We start from the raw sequence: 27,836 nt of genomic DNA on the forward strand, positions 1-27,836 counted from the left end.
ATTCATCCCACCTTTAGAATAAAACCATTTACAATACACTTATTTCTCTTTGCACCAAACTTCACAATGGGAACAATCTCAAGTTTCTATTGTGTAACCCAAGCATATGTACAAAAGCTCAGAGCACTCGCAGCTGTTACAGACAGGCAGATTTGGAAAGTTTGTTTGATCATTTTCTGCATTCAAAAGTTTTTATTTGTCATGCGATATTTCTTTTATAATTAAAAACTCCAAATGGTCTAGATACTTAATAAGACTCTTTGATCAGAAATTCGCTTAATTTTATAATAGATTACCGTTCTTTGTTTCGTTAAATCTTTGTTTTCGTAACATGTAAATGATGATTGGACTGAGATTGAGGTTTAAAGACTTTCTGTCAAGTTACGCTCTACACGGCATTTTTACGAACGTGTCTATAAACCACATCTCCTCTATTTTTACCTAAATAGATACATTCAAATTTCTATTCTGCATACTCTAAACTGTCAAAGAAATCAAGAAACAACTTTGTAGCGATTAAAACAATGAAATCCTAAAATTCCTAAAATATTAGGATTCTAACTTTTATATATCCTCATTTACTGGGTAACTGAAATAATTAAGGCTACTTTATTTATTTATATATTTAAATGACTATGTAAAGTTTGCTTTCTTCCCTCATCAATTCTCACGTAGCATTCTAATTATAAGCTAAAGCTTTTTATCTTTTGAAAAAGCTGTCGCCAGGTAGTTTCCGTTTTGAAACAGTCAATTTAGACATCGTTTGCCAGCAGTTGAAATGACAGATAAGCCTTAGATTTTTATCAAGACCGGTTGTATAAATCCGGTCGTGCCGCAGCTGTTTGTTATTAAAGGATTGCCTTTGATAAGAGCTCTGATCGTTTGAAGAGTACTGAAACAAAGAGTGAAAACCTAATACAGGTAATACTAACCTCAGCCTGGTTTTGTCGTAGGTAATAGGTAAAATCCTCTTTGTGAGACTGTGAGGTTGTGAGGCCTTATTCGTATTCCCCGACGGCTCTGGTTCTTCGCTCGTATTCCCCGTCTTCTGAAGGCTAATGCGGTGAGATTTCGATCGAAAATAAAATAAAAAAGATACAAAACTGAAATTTACGGCTGGGTTGACGGTCATTTCATTCTCTTGTTGCGATAAAAAATAATAAGCTGGAAGCGGCTGTTATAACATGCAAGCCGAGGTAAAAAGCGCATAACAGGTATGACACATCAATACTAACAATATTTTGGGTTGTCTTCACAGAACTAGCCTCGGAAACCACACATGAACTTCTCTCCGTGGTTGTGTCTCTTTGTCTGTCTCACTGCTTGTGAAGGTAGGGCGTTTTCAGATTTTTAAATGTCTCCTTAAACTAGGATCAGTATTTAAAATCATAATCCCTTATCCAGACTTGTCTGCAGTGCCAATCTTTTGTTTTGAGGTCACTTTTATTCTTAACTTGTATAACTGCGAAGTGTCTATTTGTAAGATACCCAAACAAACGTTGTGTACGGATGAGACAAAAACAAAAACGTGTAACAAAGTATTTTGCTTGTCTCCATAAGGCTTTATATCAATTTCTTGCAAAACATATATATATTTAGAAGTAGACATTCTTACTAATAAGTTCTAGCCAAATTACGTTAATACAATTTTAAGATAAACAAAGGGTAACTACAGCCATAAAAAAGAACAGATACACAGCGCCTCAGATACTTTTATACAAAATCCATTCTTTTATTTATTTGGATCACTCACGTCACTCTATAACATTTCAGTCACAGGAAACCTTGTGACGTCAGAAGCAGTGGATAATGACAAGTGGGGTGTGGCTGGCACAGTTAAAAAGGTATAATCATGTTCTGTATATTGACCTTGAACTGAAATATTGCACAAGTACGTTGAACGCGAAAATAACGTGGGATACTGTTCCCTTGTTGTTTAAGAAGAACTTATGACCTTCAATGCTGAAACATTTTGCTTTTATCAAGACCACAACAAAACTGTATTAATGGACTGGATTTAACAAGGACTGTGTCAATTTCGTTTTAAGTATGCTAAACAACGGCGCACAAAACTCGGATAAGGGTTTATTTCATCTATTCAGGCAATGTCAAATAATTTAGAGTACTTATTTTTCCTACATGTTTTGTAGACTTACATGTGTGAACGAAGTTTGGGCCAAAGAATGGAAACCTTATAGAGCTAGGTTGAACCAGCTTTCTTTAAATCCTGTACAGGTACAGGTGAATCTGTACTGAATAAATCATTGGTTGACTAAACTATTAAGACCCCCTCTATTGATCAATATGAGACACTGTTTTACCTGGTATTTTATATTCCCTTTTCTCACAGGATAATATCCATCTCCGTATGAAAAGAAGTGAGCTGGAACAATACTTCGGTGTAAGCTCACACGAGGAAGGTAAAACCGGACAACATTAATTTTTCGACTCTTGATCTTATCATTATATGTATGTTAGTTTGTGTCTACTACAAGTTCTGTGCGGCGTATATTTGTTTATATACCATAACAATAGATACAATGTAGTTCCACAATGTAATCGGTCATAGAAATTCAAGTTGTGTGATACAAGGAACCAAAACACTCATATCATGTGATGTAGTTTAGGCCCAATTAAGGCGGCATGCGGCATATTAGTGTGCACTGCTCGAGTAATGCGTAAACGATATGCAGCTTTCACCACATAAAACTACATGACGCTACGATGTCGTACGGTTTAAGCATGTTTCAAAATCCTACGACACTTTTCGTACCGAACGCTACAAACGTAAGCGAGTTGACGCTTGACTTACACGAAACGATTCGTGTCGTAAACTTGTCCCACATTTTCCCTCAAAATCAAAAACTCTTTAGAGCCGCGTATGCATTGCGGGTTTTCTCTTTCTTTTACACAGTACCAGAATACGAAGTCATATCTCCTATTCAAGTCGACGAAGGAAAAAGGTTTCTCTCGCACAATCTCAACATTCACGCAAGACAGAAAAGAAACGCAGATGAGCCACGTATCTGGTACTATAACGTCCAAGCTTTTGGTATGTCACTTCATCTCAACCTTACAAAGAACGAAGATCTCATGTCACCATGGCTGACTGTTGAGCGACACGAGAATGGAACAGTCGCTAGTGAGGATCCGCCCCAGAATTCCTTCTTCAAAGGTCACGTGAACTCAGAACATGGGTCTTCAGTTGCTGTTAGTAACGAGGCTGGACTGGTGAGTAGAAAGTAAAGCGTCTCTGTGAATTAAGCCGAGTCAGATAGTCTGACCCGCTACTGTCAACTGATGACAGAGCTGTTAGCTGTTTTCTTTGTCAACGGACAAATGAGAGCGGCAGTTGTGATTGGAGTACACTCAAGTGTCTTGTGGCTATTTAATTTACTGATTATTCAACGAACGCGAGTTGGATATTAGATGGTAAATAGCCAACGAGGTGCGTAGCGCAGAATTGTCTTTAATCATCTTATATCCAACGAGCGCGAGTAGTAATCGTTGTTTTGTTTTTTGTTTTGTAAAAAAAAGACCCAAAGACGATTTTTGTGGACCATTTTTGTCGCGCATGATATTTTGAATGATATCCAAGGCCGCTTATCCAATCAAAAAGCTAATGCTTCAGTTGCTTCAGTTTTTTGTTAACGTCATAAAGGCTTTACATTGAGTCTTCTGTTACTCTGAAGATTTATCAGTTTGTCTTATATGCAATTTCTAAATTCGACATTGCAGCTTTTAAAATCTTGAATGTACAATCTAACCAAATAGTCCCAAATCCACTGAGCTCCTTGGAATCTTTAAAAACTTGTTACCTTTGTTTCTTCAGACGGGGATAATTCAACTATTGGACCAGACTTTGTTCCTTCAACCACTGGCCAGCCATCTTGTATCTGACAGTAATCCTAACGTGAATAGCCACCTGGTCTACAGGCGTTCAGTTGGCGACAAAAGTACGGAAAATCAATATAAAGGTATTGAAATGGAAAGGAAGGGATTGTGTAGTGTTTGTATAGGTAATCACATGATTTCGAGTGCAATTTGGGATAAATCAGCACGAGTAAATTTTTCAAAGGCTAACCAAATTGCAGGGGCCCGTAGGGCGAGTGTAATTTGTAGTCTTTGAAAAATTTGCGAGTGCTGATTTATCCCAAATTGTACGAGAAAAATCATGTGATTACTTATACACATACAAAAATTTCACTTGAAGTGGATGACAAACAAAACGTGTTCAGTAGCTTACCTTTCCGATTCCGGTTCTTAAACATAACGGAGTTGCCGGGATTTGTAAAATCCAGATACCGCTAGGGAATTTTAAAGCTCTCTGTCATGCATTATCAGGTGCTTTTTATCCTTATTCAGTTGTATTGGTATGGGCTGAAATGTCCAACTTCAATTCACGCTTGTAATCTTTCTTCTTTACGAGCCGTCGCGTGAGAAAATCCACGATTGGTAGCTTTCAGTAGTTTCGTAAAGCCTCTCTTGTGCTGTACAAACGTCCAATTCCTAGTACTTTGGTTTATATACTTATAACTTTCGTTAAATCGGTCAAACTTGTCATGAATCGTTATGTTTTTGCTCGATTTTTGCTCTCTCAAACACTCGGACATCGGCCGCCATTTTGTTTTGGCGCGCTTTCCGACTTTCCTGTCAATCAATTTAATTTCAACATTCTGCACTCAATTTCAACTTTTTACACTCAATTTCAACTTTCTGCACTGTTTGGGATTAATTGACGTGCTCTCAGCCAATGAGCATGCAGAAATTTTTGTATGTATATTATTAAGAATTAAACATGCAATGCGTTGTCCCTGTTAGGCGAGTCGAACATAATTATCCAAAGTGTTTACATGTAAAAAAAAATGCTTGGCTCGCCTCCAGGGTATCCTTACCTTCAAAGCGAACGAGCCAACTTTGTTATTTCTCATGTGAACAGTTCCCTGCTATTTATAAAGAAATACGTGAAAAGTTCTCTCGACCGAGGTGACTTGGTATGGCGTAATGAAACAGGCCCTCAAACGTTTCCTTTGCCTACTTAACAGTAAGACCACAAGACAGAATGAGCGATAAGCCAAAGAAAAGTCAACGAGGCACAGCTTAATTCATTTGTCGCGAACGTGAAACAAAAAATAAGTGTGACCCTGACGGGAATCGAATCCACGACCTTCCACCTTAAATCAGTAAAAGTTACACATTTTTTATCACATGCAAGGCCATCATCACATGGTTTGAAATGGAGGCAAAAAGACGGGAAAAATCACGGGAAGGTATACCTGCGTTGGACGGTTGTTAGCTTCTGAGGCCATAAACTGTGTGAAAGTAACCGCCAGCAGTGTGGGTCACTTGGCCTTTCTGCACCAAAAAGTCATAACTTAGTTCAGTAGCAGCAGACGAGCCACGCCCACTTGATATATTTTTTATTTACTTTTTTCCTAAATTTCAATTTTTACATTGATAGAAATATTGTTAAAAGCCAGTGAAAGAAAAGATGCCACCTTTGACGAGGAACTTCGGAAGAGAATCAAACGCAGTGATGGCGATGATCTCTACCACATCGAGATGACCTTGGTGGCCGACAAATATACAATATCATTTCACGGCGACAAAACGGCCAAATTTTTATTGATGCTCGCAAATCTGGTAAGCTCGCAAACTTGTGATGTACATGTTTTTTTTGCTAAATATGTGATTCATCCGAAAGCGGTAGCGTTAATTACCTTTGAAAAAGTACTAGCTTAAGGATAAAAGCTTTAAATAGTTTAAACGCTGCTTGAGTTTATTAAGCCCAGTCCTGAACTCTCCTTTCCCCACCTGAAAGGGAGAGTCCAGGATAACTTGCATGCACATATTTAAAAATGACGGAGGAGTATAGCGTTAATTTCTTTGAACGCGCGCGCTTAGGTAAAATTGCTCGCTCAAATGACGAACTTAACGACGTCACCAAGTGCTCAACAAATGCAAGAAAAACTATCCTTAATTGTGTCCAAAGCCAATTTAATGAAATCTAGAAACACCGGAACAGACTGAAACAATCTTTAAAAGTTTACCTTAATCGTAAATCGCTAATCGTTAGAAAAAATAAAAAAGGCTGTTAACTGCTCACACTAACATTCGGAGGATGAGCAATACCCGGATTACAAAGGATTCCCACACCGAAAGTTGAGAGATGGCCATGTCACAAGCTACAGAAGATCATTTACTTTCTAAAATAAATTTCTTATTTAAGCAATACTTATGGAAAATTGGAAATATGGCATAGGCAAGAATACATATTTATAGTAGTGGCTACAAGATTTTGAAGCCACATAAAGTATGCTTTTAGGTATGGTGCGCAGCTAGGATAATTCGAAGTTTCCTTTAGTGTAGACTTCAATTATTATTTATCTTGCTAATCCACAGGGAGCCCAGACAAACTGTTTGTGTATGGACTGTGCACATTTACATTTTTATAGAGAATGTATGGAATTTACCGAACGGTCTGTAGAATTGCGTGTAATGGCGCAAAACATGAACAAATTTGTGCTGAATAAATGTAAAGTTTTCCTACCTTTTGTGTAGTGTTGTTTTTTCAGCTCGAAATGGCGAATACGAGTCGATTGAAGGATATTTTGCTTTTGCTGTTTACTTTACATCTAATTATATGGAAAGGGTGGAAACTCCAACAGCTCCAAAGTAGAAAACTTCTAGCGCCGAGCCGATTTTCGACCTGATAATCCCATCGCACAACTTTCAAACTACGCACCAGAAAAGAGGAAGGCTTGACGAATCTTCTCGTATCATTTGATCGAAAATTTATCCAAACGGTCAGGAACAAGCCCTCAAACGAAAACGGGTATCCAAAATTTTTAAGCCGTCCGAATGCGTAGCACCAATTTGTGGTGCCGAAGGGAAACGCTATTCCCCAGCCTCTTTGTGATTGGATACAACTGAACAATGGTCGTTCAAGATTTTGTTTCCTGGATAGGGAGGCAAAGGCAAAGCCAATACTCAATAGTATAGGGAGTGATGCCAATTGTGCGACACAACCTTAGGACCCTCGCGCAAATGGCAATTACGACGGCGATGCCGAAAGCGATGCATTATCATTTAAATATGCGTCGTTGTAACTTGTATGCGTCGAAGTAAAAGGAGTGCGCCGTTGACGTCTGTTTATTTACTTCCAAATACACTCTTCCCAAAACACCGCTCGCACAAACAATGAAAACCTTTTCCCCTTGATTTAGCAGTTGACTGTTGATAGCCTTCACCACAAAAGATTTCCCTGTTCCTCCCTCTCCAGTTACAAGAATATTGTGCCCAGCTTCGGCTATGTGTAGGATTTGAGATTGTTCAGAAGTCAAGGTTTCGAACCTAGAAAATAAAGACTATTTTTGTGATTGCAGCCGTAAATGTTTAAAAAAATCAAAAACAGAAAGAAAAATAAAGGAACTCAAACACGAGTACCTTGCCATATTCGTATGTCCCGAAAACAACCCACTTTCCGCAAAGTCGCGATCGCCTACATTTTCTCCGGCTACGAAAGTCGTGATGGAGTTCGCGGGGTTTTCCCAATCAGTCGGACCTTAACATAAGAATAGCAAATCACAACAACGGTTTTGCACGAGAGTTTCACATGTGGGTGTATTGTTTTGCAATCTCTGTAAAACAACTAGGTGAGATGACTTAAGTCTGATATTTTTTTTCTAGGGCTGTAAAATATTTTTTTCGTTGAAAAGTGAACGCTGTCTTTTATTTGAAGCTAGCTAGCTTTAAAAATGAAACTCATACCGACTAGATGTAGGTACTTACTCGTTTCTTAAGTCAGTATGAATATTTCATTATTACTTCACCGCATACAAGTTACAATGACGCATATTTAAATGATAATGCATCGCTTTCGGCATCGCCATCGTAATTGCCATTTGCGCGAGGGTCCTAAGGTTGTGTCGCACAATTGGCATCACTCCCTATACTATGAGTATTGGCTTTGCCTTTGCCTCCCTATCCAGGAAACAAAATCTTGAACGACCATTGTTCAGTTGTATCCAATCACAAAGAGGCTGGGGAATAGCGTTTTCCCTTCGGCACCACAAATTGGTGCTACGCATTCGGACGGCTTAAAATTTTTGGATACCCGTTTTCGTTTGAGGGCTTGTTCCTGACCGTTTGGATAAATTTTCGATCAAATGATACGAGAAGATTCGTCAAGCCTTCCTCTTTTCTGGTGCGTAGTTTGAAAGTTGTGCGATGGGATTATCAGGTCGAAAATCGGCTCGGCGCTGGAAGTGTTCTACTTTGGAGCTGTTGGAGTTTCCACCCTTTCCATATAATTAGATGTATAGTAAACAGCGAAAGCAAAATACCCTTCAATCGACTCAAATTCGCCATTTCAAGCCAAAAGAACGACACTACACAAAAGGAAGGAAACGTAACACTTTATTCAGCACAAATTTGTTAATGTTTTGCACCATTTTACGCAATTTTACAAACCATTCGGTAAATTCCATACATTCTCTATAAAAATGTAAATGTGCACAGTCCATGCACAAACAGTTTGTCTGGGCCCCCTGTGGCTAATCTTGTGTTGCAGTTGAACACCATTTATCATCATGATTCTATCGGCAAGGAGAAAATTACCATCTCAGTGGTGCAGATTAAACTCGTGCAAGACGCGGTAAGTTGAAATTAGTTCTTAATTTAATTTTGGTTATGCCAGAGAAAAATATGAGGCTTATTACACAAATAAATTTTAAGTGCAATTTGTCTTTTTTAAATATGTTAGTTACGCTACTGGGATTACAGTATAGGAGCTAATCGATTGTTTTAACTGAATATATCTCAACACGTTTGTAACCTTTTTAGACTGGTACAAGGTATAGAAAGTTTGATTTACTTTCACAATACTTACATTTTTGGAGTTAAACGGATCGGTCAAGTTAATCCAAGCTGCTCTGTTGGATACAAACTGATCCTAATGAAACTGCTCGCACCAGGACTTAGTAGATCTTAGTCTAAAATCATTTGTGTTGGTTGTGTAGTGAAGATTTCACCATTTCATTGTCAGTTTGGACTTGGAGCTTGTAACTGTTCAAACAGAAACAAAAAAGAGTCACCAAAAGATGTATGACTCATGCCACTTCGTCTGCCGATCAATTTATGTCTTTTTCTGTTTTTATTCTCAGCTTAGCTATAATGCAAATTCTGACAACCCAACCAAGCTATCAGCTATCAAGCAATGGGCAAAAGATGCTAAAATTCCATTGCTGGATAAACATCCCAATCATCCTGACGTCATATCATTAATTTCTCGGTAAATGTTTATTAATGTAGATTCCAGATGATCTCAATCTTTAGAACAGAAGACTGTGAGGATCGAGCAATTGGTAGCCAGTTAAACCCCTTCAAAAAATTGAAACGTCCATACAATTCCCGAATATAATACAAACTACACAAAATGAAAATACAGTATATAGAAACAGTAAAAACCTGCGAGTAAGAACCTAACATTTAAGAACTGTTAGGCTATAACTTGCAATATAGACCACATTTTTATATAACAACCTATTTAACCTAAAATTTAAAAACAGGTTCATATTTTCTAAAATTGATTAAAAATGTTTACTTTTGGGAAAATACGTTTAGGCAAGGCTTTACTATACATGTAAACAATATTAATGTCATGTTCTAAATGATTAGTGCTTCATTTTTACATAAACACTTGTTTGGTATGCAAATTTTATAAAAATATATAGGCCGAATATCACTAAAAGTTCTATTAGTAACAGAGTTATTTTTTCTCAGAATATAAGAGCCTTTTAAGAACCAAAATTTTGTGTTAAGTACTATTTACCTGTTTCGGCTAACCTGAAAAAACCTGGGTTCTTACTCGTGGGTTTTTACTGTATAACTAACTATATATGTGGGTGTTTTAGCAATAGCTTATTGTTTCATATTTATGGTTTGTTTTGTTGTTGTTGTTTTTATTTTTGTTTTTGCCTTTTTGGTCGTTTGTTTATTTTTGCTTTTGCTTCTTGCCTTGTTGTTTATTCTATTTTATTTGTATGTTTCCTTTTTGTCTTCCTTATGGACTGGAAAAAATAGCTAAATAAATAACGTTTTTTTTTCTTTTTTTCTTCATTTTTATCACAGGGGAGGCTCTGGAGGTGAAGTCTGTTTGATCCGTTTGTTTCATTTCGTAGTTCGGTTTTTAATACCAATTTGCTTACAATTTATTTTTTTTTCGTAAATTAAATAACCAACCTTTGATCGATTATTAACTTTGATCTTTCAATTTCAGGCCTCGCGGATTTTAATGAAATTTGCAAGACAATAAGCTGCTCGGTTAATAACGACATGGGTTTAGCAACTGTGTTAATGCTCGCCCATGAAACTGCGCACACGTAAGTTGAAGCACATTAATCTTGAACAAAGCGGTGGAGTCTTTTGCAGAGCTGGTGGTTGCTATGACAACACAAGAAGCTCAAAGCTAATCATAGTTCACGTTTATAAAGTAGTCTTGCCTTATTTCTAACCTTATGAGGACGATTTGACATCTTTTATCAAAAGAAAGAACAAATCTCTACTTTTAAACAGGAGAACAACGCTTACTAACAGTTCTCAAAAGAGCATAAAGGACGTACAAAACTCGGCTAAACGTAACTCCAAAATATGGCCCTTTTGAGATAAGAATCTTAAAGAAGCAAAAAAAGCACCAGTATCTAATTTGGGATCGCAAAACGTAAGTTTTTTAAGGACTAGAACAATTTATATTTGTGTTGTTAGTCAATAATTTTTAGGACATACCAATGGGAGAAAAACGTCTCTGGCGATGCGTGACACCGTTAGTTCACTATTCATTGAATAATATACCAGAAACGTTTGTATTTCAAGTAGCATTTTATGGCACTTTTTGATATTTATTGTCTAGAATATCAGTCTCAATTATTTTTAGGGCTTACTTCTCGATTTCGTCTTTTAATTATGAACAGTAGTCTTGGGAGCACATCATTCGCATTCGTTATATATGACAAGAGTAAGTGTTTTAGTTGCGCTCGCGGAGATCGCTTTTGATAATCAAAGTTCCAAGTTGACATATTCGATTAATTTCAGGCGTAAAACATCAGATGTGTACTTTGTTTTTATTTGAAAGGCTTGGCGTCTCTCATGATGGAAGCTCAGATAATTGTCCTAATCACCAATATGTCATGGCTACTGCGGTTCCTGGAGGAAAATTGGCGGGAAAGTGGTCTCCTTGCAGTAGGCTGAGGATTCAAACTTTGTTAAAGTAAATAAGTTAATATTTTTTCTGTAAAGACAATCTTACAACCATTTTTCGTTGTAGCTTCAATACCAAATAATACAGTGTTATTATTTAACGTCACCGAATGAAAAATAAAAAGGGGGAGAATTCCCGGTGACCGAAACTTCAAGGAAATTGGGTACAAGTTAAATTGGGAAATAAGGAAGGAAATTTCGAAGCCAGGAAGTTGGGGTTAAGCCACACTTTCTCTTAGCAACAGGAAAAATAACTTATCAATAACACTGCGTTTTATTTACGTCATCGCTTTCTAATCTTTTTTGTTTTCTCATTTTCTAAAAGTAACGCACCCAGCTGCCTTAGAGACGTACAAAACCGAAAATTTTCTTACATAAAGGTCTTTCAAAAAGACCTCCCAGGAAGGTTGGTAACGGCAGACGAGCAGTGTAAACACCAGTACGGAGAAGGACATAAGCAGTGTAAACAAAAGCAGGTAAACAAAAAGCGAAACCTACATCTGGGTTCTATAACATAGGGAACAGCTTTGAAATTACATGGAAAACCCGGAACTTTATTTCAGCTTAAACTTTCAACACTTTGTTTTAGTGAAGAAAAACAAATAACTATTGGTTTTACGATAGAACTGTGATAATTTCGTGTTCTTATTTTGTTTGTTTACATGTTTGTTATCTCCTTGTTGTTTATCAGTCTACCTGTGGCTCACTGTACTGCACACATGATGGGTACTCGTGTTACAGCAAAATTGCTCCTCCGCTCGATGGAACGTATTGTGCTCCAAGACACGTAAGACTCCTTTATCGTTTTAAAACCCTTTGGATACTCGATTGGCAAATACTGATTTCCCCTTAAAACAATAATAATAATAATAATAATAATAATAATAATAATAATAATATTTAATACTTATATTGCGCTTTTTCTATAAAAATATTCAAAAGAGCATTACAATAATTATTATTAAACTAAATCAAAAAAGTTACACAGTAAAAATGAATTTAAAATTACAATATTTACATATTAAAATTTCCAGAGTAATAGTGAAAGGTAGTAAATAGTAAAATTTAAGAATCACAATATTAAATCAAATGAATAACAAATCTAACTAAAAGCCTTTCTAAATAAATATGTTTTAACAGAACGTTTAAAAGACTCGATGGATGTTTCCTGTCTTATTGGCAGAGGAAGACTGTTCCATAAGAATGGGGCAGCTATCAAAAACGCGCGATCTCCCAAAGTCTTTTTCGTTTTCAGCCGAGGTCTTTCTAACAATATACCACTATTGTTACGGCGTAGTTGATAATGTGAGGCCGGTAAGACAGAGACTAGGTCCTTAAGATAGCTAGGCGCTACACCATGAAGTATCTTGAATGTAATAAGAAGAATCTTAAAATCTATGCGAAAGCGCACTGGTAACCAGTGGAGTTCACGTAGTAAAGGAAAAAAAACAACAACAGCAACAGCAACTGCAACAGCAACTGCAACAGCAACAGCAACAGCAACAGCAACAGCAACAGCAACAGCAACAGCAACAGCAACAGCAACAGCAACAGCAACAACAACAAATCTTCCATCCAACAGTAATATCAAAAATATAACGTTAACTAAAATTACAAATGTTTCGTGCACAGGCTGCTTAAAGTCTGGTTTGCATAGATTATACTAATGCAAGCTAGGAGAATATGGTGTTATATGTTGAAGATCCTATTTACTTCACACACCAGTCTGCTTATATTAGCAGTCCAAGTTCATCACTTATTAGACTTGCCACCCATGGCTCCAACTAACACAGAGTCTCCTTTCCTTTACAGTGGTGCATAAGCGGAGAGTGTGTTGACGATGGTTCCCAGATAGTAAATGGAGCATGGAGTGAATGGAGTTCCTACTCGGCCTGTTCACAAACATGTGGAGGAGGAATACAGTGGAGAACAAGAACCTGTACAAATCCACGGTATATCTCAGGATATCAGATCACATACCTTGAACGTTTTAGGCCATGATCCATCGCAATTTTCTCCGATGTTGCGAAATCTTGTTGCTCCTTTGTTTATTTTTATCTCTTTGGCGTTTGGTGTTTGAGGTTCTTTCCATATGATGGTAGCCTAACTTACCCCAGAAAAAAATGAACTTGTTGTGTCGAAATACAGCTCTTTGAAGTTACATCCACACAGTGAATGAACCGAGTGCTATTTTTTTTTAGATTAATAAACCGGTTTGTTACTATTGCTATGAAGTTAAGCTATGAAATGTATCGTTAAAACATTACTTGATAATATTTCCTAAAAAAATAATTTCTTCCGTTTTTTAAATCCTGAAACCTAGATGGTAAATCGAGTTTCCTGTTCACTAGCTGTACTCAAATTTGCTCACTTTAATGCCTAAGAAAGACCACTTAAGTCGTTTCTCTTGTTTTAAAGTCCTCAAAATGGAGGAGAAGATTGTGTGGGAGAGTCTCGAGGATTACCCAGAATCTGCAAAACAAAGGTAACGAAACAAACAATATTAACGAGTTTAAGTTGTAAAAGCCTATTATTTTGTATTTATTTTCCTTCCTTCTTGCTTTATAACTTCCTAAACAATAAACCCTAGAATTGGAACCACGCTCCTTTCACTAAACAAGGATCTTTCTTACAACTTTTACCAATAAGGCACGTGGCAGGGACTCATCATGCAATAATTTTTTATATATATAAATCAGTATTTGACACAATTCTTCCACAGCCTTGTCCACCTGGCTCCGAAAACTACCGGGATGTTGAGTGCAAAGCTTTTAACGACAAATATATTTCTTACTACAAGAAAGACGGTAAATGTATTTAGAAAAGTATTGATCGATCGATCGATCGATCGATCGATCGATCGATCGATCGATTGATTGATTGATTGATTGATTGATTGAACCACAAGCTTCACAAAATGATTTCTAGGTGTCTTATATCAACGGCAATCGAAAGGGGAGGTCACATTAAGCCTGGTTTTCACTAGTGACGCAAGCACAAGCGCAAGCATAAGTAGTTTGTGACAAGTGAAGACGAACGTCGACATAAGCATAAGCACATTAGCATAAGAACAAGATGTTTACTAGTTAGAAGGGTCTGGTTCGACTCTGTTCTCTTGAGAAATATTTGGCGGCAGAATTTCTCAGGCATCGAGTATTGTTGTCACTTCTTCTCTTGTGACGGAAAAAACACGAACGCGACTTCAAAAAAGGCGGAAAACGAAACACTTGGGGTTATAAATATTTTAAAGAAAGAAGTAATCCCCTCTTCTTTTACTACTCGAACCCACGCTTTGGTCTTTTTGTTTTTTGTCTCCACTCTTCCCAACAACCTCGGAAAACTTTTATAAAAGTCAACCGCGGACTCCCCCACTTTGTTAAAATGCTCAGACACGGGGGAATCTCGGGGAATCTGGAACGAGTGCTTCAATTGGCAAGACACGGCCCTACGTTAACAATTTTCTTGTGCTTGTGCGGTGTTTCGTTTTCACACGAACGCAAGCACAAGCACAAGAAAAGGAAAAATTTAATCCTTGTTCTTGTGCTTATGTTTGCGTCGACGCCTTTTTCACGGTGTAATTATAGCTGTTATGCTTGCGCTTGAGGCCTCGTTTGGTGTGTTTTTTTTTATCTATTTACTTGATGATGTGTTTGTTGTTATTGTCATGCTTTTAGCAACGGTACAACGTAAAAAAATAGGTTATAGCTCAAAACCCTATTGCATTTTTGCTTTCAACAAAATAAAACCATGAATATGTGAACATTCTTGGCAGATCGTGTTCACGCGTTGAAACATTTATTTCCTTTTATAATTTTAGATCCATGTAGATTGTATTGTCGACAAGAATTTACCGTTTTTCCCAAGCATCTAGTAAAAGATGGAACGAAATGTCGATATGGTCTAAAAAACAACGTTGGTATTTGTGTTGGCGGGAAGTGCATGGTATGGTGTTACATAGTATTATGCTGTTGGATATTTGTGATAATTCCCATCAATTATTCCGTTAAGCTAAAAATGCGGGCGATGCCCGTTATACTAATATCAAAGAGTTCACAGTTATTAATAAACTTAAAGTAAGTGAATAAGTTAGTTTGCATAAAACTGATTACCGGGAAAACAACACTTAACAGATAATTGATAAGTCAAGCTATGCCCAGGTCACGCTTGCAGACAAGTTTTAAATGCTCTTACATTCATAATCGCATTTTGTAATTTTCAGACATGATGATGGTTTTAATGAGTAATTTCTTTGAAATATTTTGTTCTGTTAAAAACTAGCGATACGAAGTCAAGACGTTTCGCCTTCTCTGACGTCATTTCCAAGTTCAAGTAAAAGTGTTTTTACTGGAATATGTGGAAATAACCTCTGAGAGGTCGAAACGTCGTGACTTTGTATTGATAATAACTTAGAAGTGATATCTAAAATGATTTTTAGGTAAATCTTGGTTATATTAATTTCAGGATCTACTTTACTGATTGTACATTTCTATGGCTGCGTGCCCCAAAGTGGGACATTAGCATGGCGGCTGCATACTAACGTAACAAGAGTTTTTTTCTTAAATTAAATCATTTTCGTAATAACTCGCCTGTGTGGAAAATGCTATAATTTAGACAAAACATTTCTTCCTATCCGCGCTATAATCTGGTAGCTTATAGAACGGGCAGTGTTTTTCATGCAAAACAACCAATTTACAGATTATTAAATCAAGGGAACTTTTAATTGGTACGTAATATTTACAAAGAGCATACCAATGACGTAATTATTTTTTTTGTAGTCTTTTGGATGTGACTATGTGATTGGGTCTGGATTGTTGCTTGATCGTTGTGGAGTTTGCAATGGAGATAGCACTAAATGTACTCCGATGGTGGACACTTATACCAAAGACTGGCGAGAGAAAGGTAACGAAATACTCCACGTTAAAGACCTTTTTAATGTAATTTTAGATTCATGTTTAATTGAAATTGTAATTTTTTAAATAACTTTTAATTTTAATTTTAGATACCTTTTTAGTTGAAATTGTTATTACCTTTTAACTAGAGTTATATTTATATAGATTTCTATTCATCCATAATCACAATTTTGTACATATACGCACTTTTTTACCTTTTTAATCGTCTTTTATTTGTAATGTTTAAACCTTTTTATTTCACGAAAGCGTTTTAACGCGCTATGGCTACTAAGCTCTTCGTGGATAAATAAATTATGTCTATGTCTATTATGTCTGTCTGTGTTTATGACTATATTATATAGGTTGTTATAGCCTTGGATCTTGCATACGAACACTGAATGACACTTGTTAATACTATGACAAATATGAAAGATAAATAATAAGTATTCCTTCCTGGTCAAAATTGATTTGATAAGATGGCTTGTATTGCAAATTTTTTGCCCTGACTCTATCGCTTGGAAACATTCACTTTCCAAGTTTTACGGTGTAGGATTTTTGAACTTATTTATGTTTTTGTCAATAAACACAGGAATCGACAACGCGGACCTTATGTGTGTGGTTCCTAAAGGCTCAACAAATATTTGGGTGTACGAACAGGCTTCCGATAAAAATAATATAGGTGAGAAGAAGGTTAATTACTACCTTGTACCCAGACGCCTCTCTCTTTTTTAAGACGTACGAGACTTTAATATTGAGTGAGACCTAAGTTCGAGCCCAATAATGAAGTCGACACTTAAATATCTTTTCATCTTGGGTGAGGAATCATCCTATAAGAATTTTTTATACCAACGTAATAATTCACTACTAAATAGAAAACCATTTAATCAAATTGAATAGAAATACATTTTACTCCACAAGGCCAAAAGGCTCAAAACGGAACAAAACAAGCACTACAAAAAGTATATTTATCTGGTGCCTTTGTTTAATCGTTAGTGACTTCTGAGAAATTGTGCAAATCGTCTTGAATTTAGTTGTTCCGGTTGGAGGAAAATTAAATGATATTTGGTCACTCTATCAGTCACAGTTTAGCATGGCTGTGCGATCTACATAGCCACTGTATTTAAGACATCTTAATTGCCCTGAGCCCCAATTCTTGAAAACATTTTTGGTCCAAAAGCCTTCGTAGACGATTGTCAAAATTCCTAATGTTTTGAATATCCTGGACTTGGAGTGAATTCTTTTAAGGTGGCTCCATAGGGTTTTGAGATATTACGGCGCGCGCACAAGTGATACCCATCAAGAGATCATTTTCGCGTTATTTTTTAAACTAGTTAAATATAAGCTGCCGAAATATTAAAAACAAGGACTAAAATATGTTGTGCATTATTCTTTTTTAAAATAACGGCCTTTGTTTTTGAGCTATATCTACTCAAAAAGTCCTATTTTTTGGTGTTTTTATGGCTTTGATCTTAAATTTCTTTAATTTTCTTCGGTGAAAATTTTTTAAATTCTCCCAACGGATTGAATGTGATGAGAAGTAACTTTTAAAAACAAAAAAAGTAGGGGTTGTTCAGGTCGTTTTTGCGTTTTTGGTTATTTTGTGTTTTTTTGACTAAGCAAAAAAACTGGCTTACAAATTTTTTTAAAAAAACGGCAAAAGGGGCAGTTAAAAAGGTATCACATCTATGCCAAATTTTAAGGAATTTCACCGAAGGAAACTCTAGTAAATACCAGGGAAAAATTTCTATTTTCGCCCGAATAACAATTACGTCATCAGAATAGAAATTGTCCAAGATCGCTATTTGAGCATGCGCGAACTTTCGAACCATACGAGTTGATGTGTAAAGACGAGCGTTCCCCGTTGTTGTCGGTTTTTGTGCGAATATCTGTTAACCCAAAGGTTAGTTAGAGACATACCTTAATCCTTTATGTAGCAGAACCTCTGAAATTCTGCTCGAAGTATCTCACAATCGCGGAGACTATTCTTTATTTTCTCTTTTGCTTTCGATCGTACGAACTTTACAAAAGCGGCTAGAAGCACCGCGGACGTTGTAAACACCTTTTTAGGGTGTTGTAAACTCTTTTATCTGCTCAACACAGGAAAGCACGGGTGTTGTTTCATTGGCAGGAAGCAAGTCTCGCGTTTTCTCGCCGAAAATTTCACGCTCGCGTGAAGCCGCCATGTTTGTTTTGATTTGCCGGCATTTCAAGCTCGTACCCATTCTTCGCGCGGTCAAGAAACCCTATGGAGCCACCTTAAATGAACAAAAAAATTTAGCAAATGCCGCCATGTTTACTTTTCTGGATAATATTTATCCAATATGTTGCTGTTCAATAGAATGCTGTCCAATAATATATTGGATCGCCACGTGACCACATGTAATGCAAACATGTGATTGGTGGATTACTCGTGAGGTATAATGATAATATATATTTGCTCAATATCTTTATGGCATCTTAATACCCCCCTTCATGACTGCTTATTGCATTTTCATTAGTTTTATTTCTAAATTTTGCCTAAGATGTTTCGATAGTAAAACACATTTCCGTTTTAACTTGGTTTTTATTAATTCGCATGATGTACATATTATTAAGGAGGCTCGATGTAGTTTTTTTAGCCGAAGGGTGGTTGTTTTGAAAATTAAAATTATCTAGGAAGCCAATGTTCGATTTTTGCCAAAATACACCATAATGATCAAATGTGACCAAATTTTAATATTTTATCCGTCACTTTGTCACAAAGGTTACCATAGCAACCATTGACGTTTTCTTTTGTTCTCAAACAAGCTTGATTTTCTCGAAATCTAGATTGACTCTTGGTATTCATTTTTTGATATGTTCAAGTATAGTAGATTGACTACCTGTACACAAAATTTTAGGAAAATCTGTAAGAGCGTTTTAGAGTAAATCAAGAATGAAGTTTTTGGTATTTTATTTTAATTTCCTACAATCGGCAGTCGATACATTTTAACAAATTAAAGCAAAAAGTCTCTTGCTTTTAGTTAATGGTCTTTGATGGTGTAAGTATTTATATTTCAGTGAGAGTAACTGTGCTCAAATAATACGAAACAATTTTAAAGCGCCCATTTTATATTAAAACGGTGTTTTTCCGAAAAATTCACTCTTGATTTACTTGAAAACGCTCTTACAGATTTTTCTAAAATTTCGTCAACAGTTAGTCAATCTACTAAACTTTAACATATCAAAAAATAAACACCAAGAGTCAATCTAGATTTCGAGAAAATCAAGCTTGTTTGAGAACAAAAGAAAACGTCAATGGTTGCTATGGTAGCCTTTGTGACTAATTGACGGGTAAAAAATTAATATTTGGTCATATTTGGTCATTATGGTGTATTTTGGCAAAAATCGAACATTGGCTTCCTGGATAATTTTAATTTTCAAAACAACCACCCTTAGGCTAAAAAAACTACATCGAGCCTCCTTAAAACTACAAAAAGTTCGAAAAAAAGGAACTTAACAGAAAAGCTTTAATTATTTTAACTTTTTCGCGAGGTTTTCCGGAGCTCCAGGAACGTCAAGAATGAGCTACAGGGTAATTTTTGAGTGTGCGTGGTCCAATTGTTTCCTACAGTTAATGAAATAAAAGAAGTTTTAACATGTTAACCCATTTTTTTCTCCCTTTCTTGAGTTATAAATGTATATGTACATGCTCAAATACGTTTGGGAAGGTAAAACTTACGTCTCGTTAGCACGTTAAGTAGGTAGGTAGGTAGGTAGGTAGGTAGGTAGGTAGGTTGGTTGGTAGGTAGGTAGGTAGGTAGGTAGCCAGCAGGCAGTGCAGGCAGGTAGACAGGCAAGGTAGGTAGCAGGCAGGCAGGCAGGTGGGTATGTAGGTAGGTAGGTAGGTAGGTAGGTAGGTAGGTAGGTGCGGGGTGGGAGGATAGGTGGGCTGGTGGGTGGCAGGGTAGGTAGGTAGGTAGGTAGGTAGGTAGGTAGGTAAGTGGGTGAAGATATACAAATATGAAATGTTTGTACTTGCATTTGTTTGTTACTTGTCTTTGTTTATGTTACAAGTTGATTTCTTATCGTCAGGTGTACAAGACGCCAAAGGAAATTACCTGATAATACCACCCAAGGCTTATAAGACCAATGCAGCTGGTAGTATAATCATCTATAATAAAATGTCTGGAAGAGAATATGTGAAAATTCCTGGACCAATTACCAAGCCTCTTAGATTCATGGTAAGAGATTAAAACCATCTCCTGAAATAAATGTACTACCACGTAATGGCGGCTAATGTGAGGATATATATTCATTTTCCTGTTATTAAGCTACTTAACTGTACTATCTATTTATTTTACCCTTCTTTATAGTTCGTGTTTAATGCTGGTAAAAACAAAGGAGTCGTGTGTAGATACATGAAGGCCAAGAAATCAACGATTAGTTCTAATGACGTTGAATGGATTGAGGAGTCAGGATGGTCAACGTGCTCTGAGAGTTGTGCTGGAGGTAAGAGCAAACGTTGGTCCGCAATGCGTACTTATGTACTTGTCCGAAATGAAAAGGCTATAACATTCATAACTTTTCAGTAGAGTGAATTCGTGTAACCCGTTTTTTAAATGCTAATGAGCCGCAAACTATTCTTATGTTTGTGTACAATAAAACAATACACAAGTGGTCAAAAACCTCAAAGCAATCAGTTTAATCGTTTTACAGAAAATAAACAGGAAGTGTTTTCTCCTTCTTTGAACACTTTATAAACCTAAATCGAAATAAAGCGGACGTTTAGTTTGAAACAAAAAAAATAAAAGATTATCGGTCTGGTTCAAAACACACAGAATTTAATCTTTTCTCCTTGTTGTTTATCAAAAGACGGCAAACAAATTTGCCAAGAACACGTGCACGGCTATTTTCCTTCTCATTAAACATTTTGTTTGCGAAACAAAACTTGATTGCCATCGAGTTTTGCTAAAGCTCCCCAAAATGAATTGCGCTCACAGAATTGTGTTACAGTCAAGTTTAATTTTTGTTTTTCAAACGCGATTTTGAATATAAAATGTTTATCGAAAATTGCAAAACAAATCAAGGAATGACAAATATTAAGTCCTGCTATCTGTTTCGGTTTTCTTCTTAATCCTCTGTCTTCTCTGGGCGAATAGGTTTTTCGGTTTTTTCATGTTGATAAAAGCTTGACGATTTGTCCGTAATTTTGTGTTTTCCTGTACAGCTCATTAGAATATTACACAGCACATTAGCATATGAAAAACGGGTTACACGAATTCACTCAAGTGTGTGAGGGTGAGTTTCATAGCTGAAAGAAACTTTTATCAATGTCACAAAAATTAGATGCAAGATGACATTTTGTCTTTGAAAAATGCCTATGCAAAATGTGGCGTCCCCTCTTGCGCAAAATCTCCAAGCAGGAAACTTTATTTTGTTGCAGAAATTCCAGCTATGTTGCAGATTTGATGTATTAGATGAGTAACGCAAGATTAATAAGAAGAAAATCAGAATATAAGCTTTTCCTCCTAGTTTTGTTGCCATGAAACTAGTTTTAGGACGTCATAAACCGTGCAATTTTTATATTATATTTTGTTAACTTATAGACAGGAGGGCCACGTTGGCCATGTAGTGATGTCTCGTTATCCTCATAATTACTTAAATTTCTTTAAATAAAAATCGGCTGACAAAAAAACCCTCATCTGCCAGGCTTGGTAATAAATAAAAGGAGCAAGTTTGTCAAAAGAAGGAAAGTTAGTCTATAGGCAACATTCTGTGTTTTTTAGTTGTTTTTTTGTTGTTGTTGTTTTTTTTTTTTGGTGGGAGTGTTTGTATTTAGAAAACCAAACTGATTGCAAGACTGGTACTACGACAAAAGGGCAAAATGTACTGGCAGTGTTTGTCTTCGTCAAGGCTGATACTGTAATGTATTTACACTTAGAGTGACGTCTGATGCGAGCGTTTCTTAAACAAGAGATCCTGTAACATTGCGTGGTCTAGCCTTGTAGCTCCTGTACAGCTATGCTATGCGTGGTCCTGTGCATCCAAACGTCCTTTATATTTGGTGGGTGGTTTGGCCCCTAAATGGATGCTGATAAGTTAATATAGAATACCCTGAAAGCGACATGTACCCATAACAAATTTTTTTAAATTAACCCATTACATCTGATTGACCAGAAACGTTTCTACCAAATGAAGCTTTAAATATTTTATGTCTTTAACTTATGTGTAGGAAAGAAAACTAAAAAAATCAGGTGTCATCGAAAGGATGATAAATCAGTTGTTGCGGATAAGGTCTGTGAAAAGGGAGCCGCAAAGCCGCAAGATGAGGAGAAATGTAACACCCAAGCCTGTTCACCAGAGTATGTCAATTAAAGTTACAATGAATATAAAATAGTTACGCTGCTAAAACGTAAAACGACAGAACTTTACTTTACTTAAGGTGGCTCAAAACGTTGTCCTGCTGTTTTCAGCACCTGAACTTTAACAGATCAATACTACGACTCTCATTCAGTTGAAGCGATTATGGTATCAAATAGATTGCCAATCATTGGTGAATAAGTTGTGATTATTTTCTTGACAATACAAGTTACTAAAGCAACGATATAACCTGTTAAAAACGCCCTTTTTTATCTTTAACTGCTTTTAACTCGAAAACGAGTTTGGTGACCCCTATTTTTTATTGTTAAAATTTGATCAGCAATTCAAGTTGCCTTTTTTGGCAAAGTTCTGTACATGGGGCTCAGTGCCACCTTAAATACAAATAAATACGCCCTAAGTATGCCCCTGTGTTACAAACAGATGGCACCTTTCTGGATGGAGCTCCTGTTCAAAGACATGTGGACGTGGTGTAATGACGCGCAAACTGTCCTGTAGAATAAAAGTTCGTAACCCAGGAGAATACAAAACCGTGAATGAAGACAGCTGCAAGGGACCAAAGCTAGGGGTGCTCCAGAAAACTTGTTTTAAAGACGCCTGTCCAGCGGAATGGGTTCCTTCCCCGTGGGGAGAGGTGAGCTTTCAACTTGATGGGTTCTAATTTTTGAAAGTTCTTTTTATTTGTGTGTTAATTGTAAAGTTCGAATTAATAAGTTGACACTGGCTAAAAATATTGTTTTTGGACGTTTCGGCCACTACTGTTGCCTTCTTCAGCAAGATAAAAATGTTCAACGGCGTCCTGTTAAAATATGTAACGAATGTGTGATAAAAACTAAATGAACTTTCCGAGTGCAACAAAAGTCTCTAGAGCATTCTTAATAAGTCTATGAATTCTTAATGCTATTGTAAACGTTTGGAAGCGCTATGTGTTCGTTTATAGCGTTCCTATCTCGCACAGAATGCCAAGCTTCAAGAATTAGTCGTTGTTTCCACACCGTTGACCTGTCAACAATTTCGACGCTCTCCAAATCTATTTGATGGTCGTTAAGCATATGGTGTTTTGCCAACAAAGAGTTTTTATCCAATGTTGCGATGGCCTTTGCGTGTTCTTTCATACGTGTTTTAAGCGCGCGTGATGTCTGACCAACATAAACACAGTCGCAATCGTTACACTTGATCTTATATACAATTCCTCTGGTATCCTCTTTCTCGATCCTGTCTTTTGGTTTTTTCAGTATGTTCGAGATGGTACGTATAGGTTTATGGGCGACCTTGATGTTGAAGCCACGAAGAACGTTTGCAATTCTTTCGGAAAAACCTTTGGCGTAAGGGAGGATAAAACCACGATGGTCGATATCATTTGTTTCTTGTTGTCTACTCGGTTGGCGCAGATTGTGAATAAAATTTGTAGGGTAGTTATTAGTGGCGAGGGCTTTCGCTACTCGCTTAGTTTCCCGTGATACTTCCTCCTCGGTGGAAGGAATGTTCCTCGCGCGATCCATGAGAGTGCGAGCGACCGAGTGTTTATGCTGGGGATGATGGTTGACGTCGTGTCACTGTTTACTTGCATTCCGACCCACCTAGCAACCGAAGTGGTTAAAGAGAGACTGGATTCTGACCAATCACTACCGGAGAGAACCAATTTATCCATCCAAAATATCATGGCACTTCTACAGTTCGTATTCGACAACAATTTCTTTGTATTCCAAGGCAACCATTTCCAACAAATTTTCGGTTGTCCGATGGGATCCCCAGTGAGCGCAATCTTGGCCAATCTCGTTATGGAACATGTCGAAGAAAAGGCTCTCTCTTCGACCCCTAACCCTCCCAAACGGGTGGTTTAGATACGTAGATGACAGCCACGTATGTGTAAAAAGGGAACGCGTAGATGAATTCCACTCACATCTAAATTCCATCAACCCTCACATCAAATTTACAATTGAGGTAGAATCAGAAGGTTCCATTGCCTTTCTTGACACCAAAACAACCAGACAAGAAGATGGCTCGATCACCGTGTCGGTCTACAGGAAAGCTACCAGCACCGATCGTTACCTGGATTTCAGATCACACCACCATCCCCAGCATAAACACTCGGTCGCTCGCACTCTCATGGATCGCGCGAGGAATATTCCTTCCACCGAGGAGGAAGTATCACGGGGAACTAAACGAGTAGCGAAAGCCCTCGCCACTAATAACTACCCTGCAAATTTTATTCACAATCTGCACCAACCGAGTAGACAACAAGAAACAAATGATATCGACCATCGTGGTTTTGTTATCCTCCCTTACGCCAAAGGTTTTTCCGAAAGAATTGCAAACGTTCTTCGTGGCTTCAACATCAAGGTCGCCCATAAACCTATACGTACCATCTCGAACATACTGAAAAAACCAAAAGACAGGATCGAGAAAGAGGATACCAAAGGAATTGTATATAAGATCAAGTGTAACGATTGCGACTGTGTTTATGTTGGTCAGACATCACGCGCGCTTAAAACACGTATGAAAGAACACGCAAAGGCCATCGCAACATTGGATAAAAACTCTTTGTTGGCAAAACACCATATGCTTAACGACCATCAAATAGATTTGGAGAGCGTCGAAATTGTTGACAGGTCAACGGTGTGGAAACAACGACTAATTCTTGAAGCTTGGCATTCTGTGCGAGATAGGAAAGCTATAAACGAACACATAGCGCTTCCAAACGTTTACAATAGCATTAAGAATTCATAGACTCATTAAGAATGCTCTAGAGACTTTTGTTGCATTCGGAAAGTTCATTTAGTTTTTATCACACATTCGTTACATATTTTAACAGGACGCCGTTGAACATTTTTATCTTGCTGAAGAAGGCAACAGTAGAAGCCGAAACGTCCAAAAACAATATTTTTAGCCAGTGTCAACTTATTAATTCGAATTTTTAACATGCCTGGCTACAACCCGAACATTTTTTAATTGTAAAGTATTGTAACACAAGTTAAAAACGAAATTTTTAAATGGGTTATAGGTTAGTATTTCAAACAAAATAAAGTAAATAAGATTTTTTTTAACAAGGATGGTCAGAAACATAAGGCAGAAGTTGCAAAATCGATTTCTCTCATTTTTTGCCCATATAAGGAAACCTGATGAAGTTTGTGTCCGCCTGAATTCCTTTTATTTTGAGTAAAATAAGAAAATCGGTTTTCGTGGTCGTAGTCTCAAATTTGCATATAACATAAAATTTTCACGTGTTCGTCAACCAAACCGCACAGAGAAAGTTAGACTTGAGAGAAAGTTTATCCATAATCAGATAAACTTTCTTTCATTCACGAGAAAATAGCAAAACGTTCTTAACAGAAATTGCTGTAAATTCAAATACCGTTATTTTCCCTTGTAACTTAAGATAATCCACAATCGATCGAAATATGTCTTGCAGAAAACAGCATGTCTCGCCCTTTTTTCTCCCTAAAATGACGTTTAATAAATCTTTTTACCAACATGGGAGTCAACCCGCCCTCAAGCAATCGCGCTGCAAGACTCATTTCGACTGCCCCCAGTGCACCTGTTGACCTCGAATGGACAAAACCCAGTATACTGATGTTATATTGTTCATATTTGGTTGCAGTGTTCTAAGACCTGCATGCCTGGTGGCATAATGACTCGCACTCTGAGCTGTAGAAGACTGAACAGTGACGGCCATTCCAGTCCGGTGCCAAAAATCTTTTGCCAAAACGCAGTCAAGCCGCCTGTGTCGGAGGAATGCAATTACGACGTTCGCTGCCCTGGTACGTAGCGCAAAGAATGGAAATTATATTTTGTTACCGGTGCAAACCCGGCATAAAGAAATTGAAGATCAAGAACGTGCGCAGTATTACAAACACATTTTGCCAGACCTGATATTTTGCACGAGACAGTAAAGGTATAAACTTTGTTAGATTTTTCAAATGTCTTACGCAAAGGAATTACAACCTACGACGAATTACTTTTTTTGGCGACTAAGTAAACCAATGTTACAATTTTCATCCAGATCAGCATATACTTCCCTAGATAAGATAAACAGAATTTCTTAGGTGCATTTATTTAGAATTTCAATTTCTCGCTTCTCACTTGCTTGCTGTGGCTATGATTCCATAAGTCAGTTGTCTCTTAATTTTTTACTCTTGTAAAACGTGCGTAACACTATATATATATATAAATACAGTGGAACCTCGATTTAACGAACCTCTATATAGCGAAGTCCTCGATATAACGAACGATATTCTTCGCCCCAGTAATTGTAAAAGGTATGAGAAAGTACCTCGATATAACGAAACCTCGTTATAGCGAACAATTTTTGCCAATCCCTTGTCCCTTCGTTATATCGAGGTTCCACTGTACCTTCATCCTTTTTACTCGTGAATGCATAATGAACGAGTATAGTGGGGAAGTTGAGCCATCCGTCCATCCTTCCATCCTTCCATCGTTGTTAACATTATGCAAATTAGGTATGCTCACGGGCGCTTTCTAAATTTCGTTTCCCTCGGCTGTGAATAAAATACAGCTTTACAAAGGTATCATTTCAAAGAAATAAGTGTAGAAAATACTTCACCCCTGTAAATGAGAAACAATCGTTTCCCAAATGATGAAATATTGCCTTTTCTTATATAATAATCGCGAACATTCGGAAACGATGACCAGTGACTTTATGTATGTGTTATTAAAAGACTGGGAAGGTTAGAGCACGGCACGATTTATTAAAGGATAATCAGTAAAAGAGTAACGAAACTCTATACAAGACAGATATGTATATAATATCCGTGGAAAAAAATAAGAAGAAAAAAAAGAATTTTAATCACAGGGTATGAGAGTCGATGTCGGATCACACGCTTTAGAACGCAGAGCAGTACCACTGGGCCATCGGTTTGCTAAGCAAATAAAATGTTGAAAAAAGTAATTCTTATACCTAAGCGTCCTGTTATATGTTCACCCTCTTTAAATAAAGTTGATTATTATTATAAATCCCTATAATGAATATTTTCCATCGATACTATACTGTTCAAAGGAACGATTCAAATATATCTCACGCATTCACGAGTAGGTCATAGACCTCTTTGATTAAAATAATCTTTTTCTAAACAGGTAGTAAACCAAACAAGAGAAGACGTCGACGCCGTAATAAGAGGAAGAGGTCAAGCAAGTGAAAGCAGTTTTACCGCCCAACACGATGCAGATATTTACTTTAGCTTTGGGTTTGTTTATGACGCTTATATGTTTTAAATAGCGAATTATGTTATTAATATATCCTTGAATAAACTGAGGTAAACGACCTTCTAGACGTTACTGTGTTCATACCTTAAGTAAATTAAATCTCCAACTTAAAATATCGCCCGCAAAATG

The 27,836-nt window shown here is 37.0% G+C and overlaps 1 protein-coding gene across 2 annotated transcripts; it reads left to right on the forward strand.

Moving 5' to 3' along the window:
• Positions 1-784: 784 nt before the first annotated feature.
• LOC144662295 (A disintegrin and metalloproteinase with thrombospondin motifs 3-like) lies at positions 785-27,770 on the forward strand. 2 transcript variants are annotated; one of them, XM_078523077.1, is made up of 26 exons: positions 785-921; positions 1,259-1,331; positions 1,774-1,844; positions 2,351-2,420; positions 2,915-3,231; positions 3,833-3,977; positions 5,462-5,643; positions 8,573-8,656; positions 9,165-9,292; positions 10,132-10,145; positions 10,280-10,382; positions 11,132-11,266; positions 11,582-11,732; positions 11,948-12,043; positions 13,069-13,208; positions 13,675-13,741; positions 13,979-14,063; positions 15,074-15,198; positions 16,032-16,155; positions 16,735-16,824; positions 20,199-20,347; positions 20,480-20,615; positions 22,339-22,468; positions 22,908-23,118; positions 26,086-26,249; positions 27,579-27,770. In XM_078523077.1, the coding sequence occupies exons 2-26, from the start codon at positions 1,280-1,282 to the stop codon at positions 27,580-27,582; spliced, it is 2,973 nt and encodes a 990-aa protein (XP_078379203.1). In that variant the 5' UTR covers positions 785-921; positions 1,259-1,279; the 3' UTR covers positions 27,583-27,770. The 2 variants fall into 2 exon arrangements, with proteins under 2 accessions (XP_078379203.1, XP_078379202.1); XM_078523076.1 differs by having other exon boundaries at positions 26,086-26,245.
• Positions 27,771-27,836: the final 66 nt, after the last annotated feature.

This window comes from Oculina patagonica, chromosome 8, assembly GCF_052425735.1.
Source record: "Oculina patagonica isolate OP01 chromosome 8, crgOcupat, whole genome shotgun sequence".
Lineage (NCBI taxonomy): Eukaryota > Metazoa > Cnidaria > Anthozoa > Scleractinia > Oculinidae > Oculina > Oculina patagonica.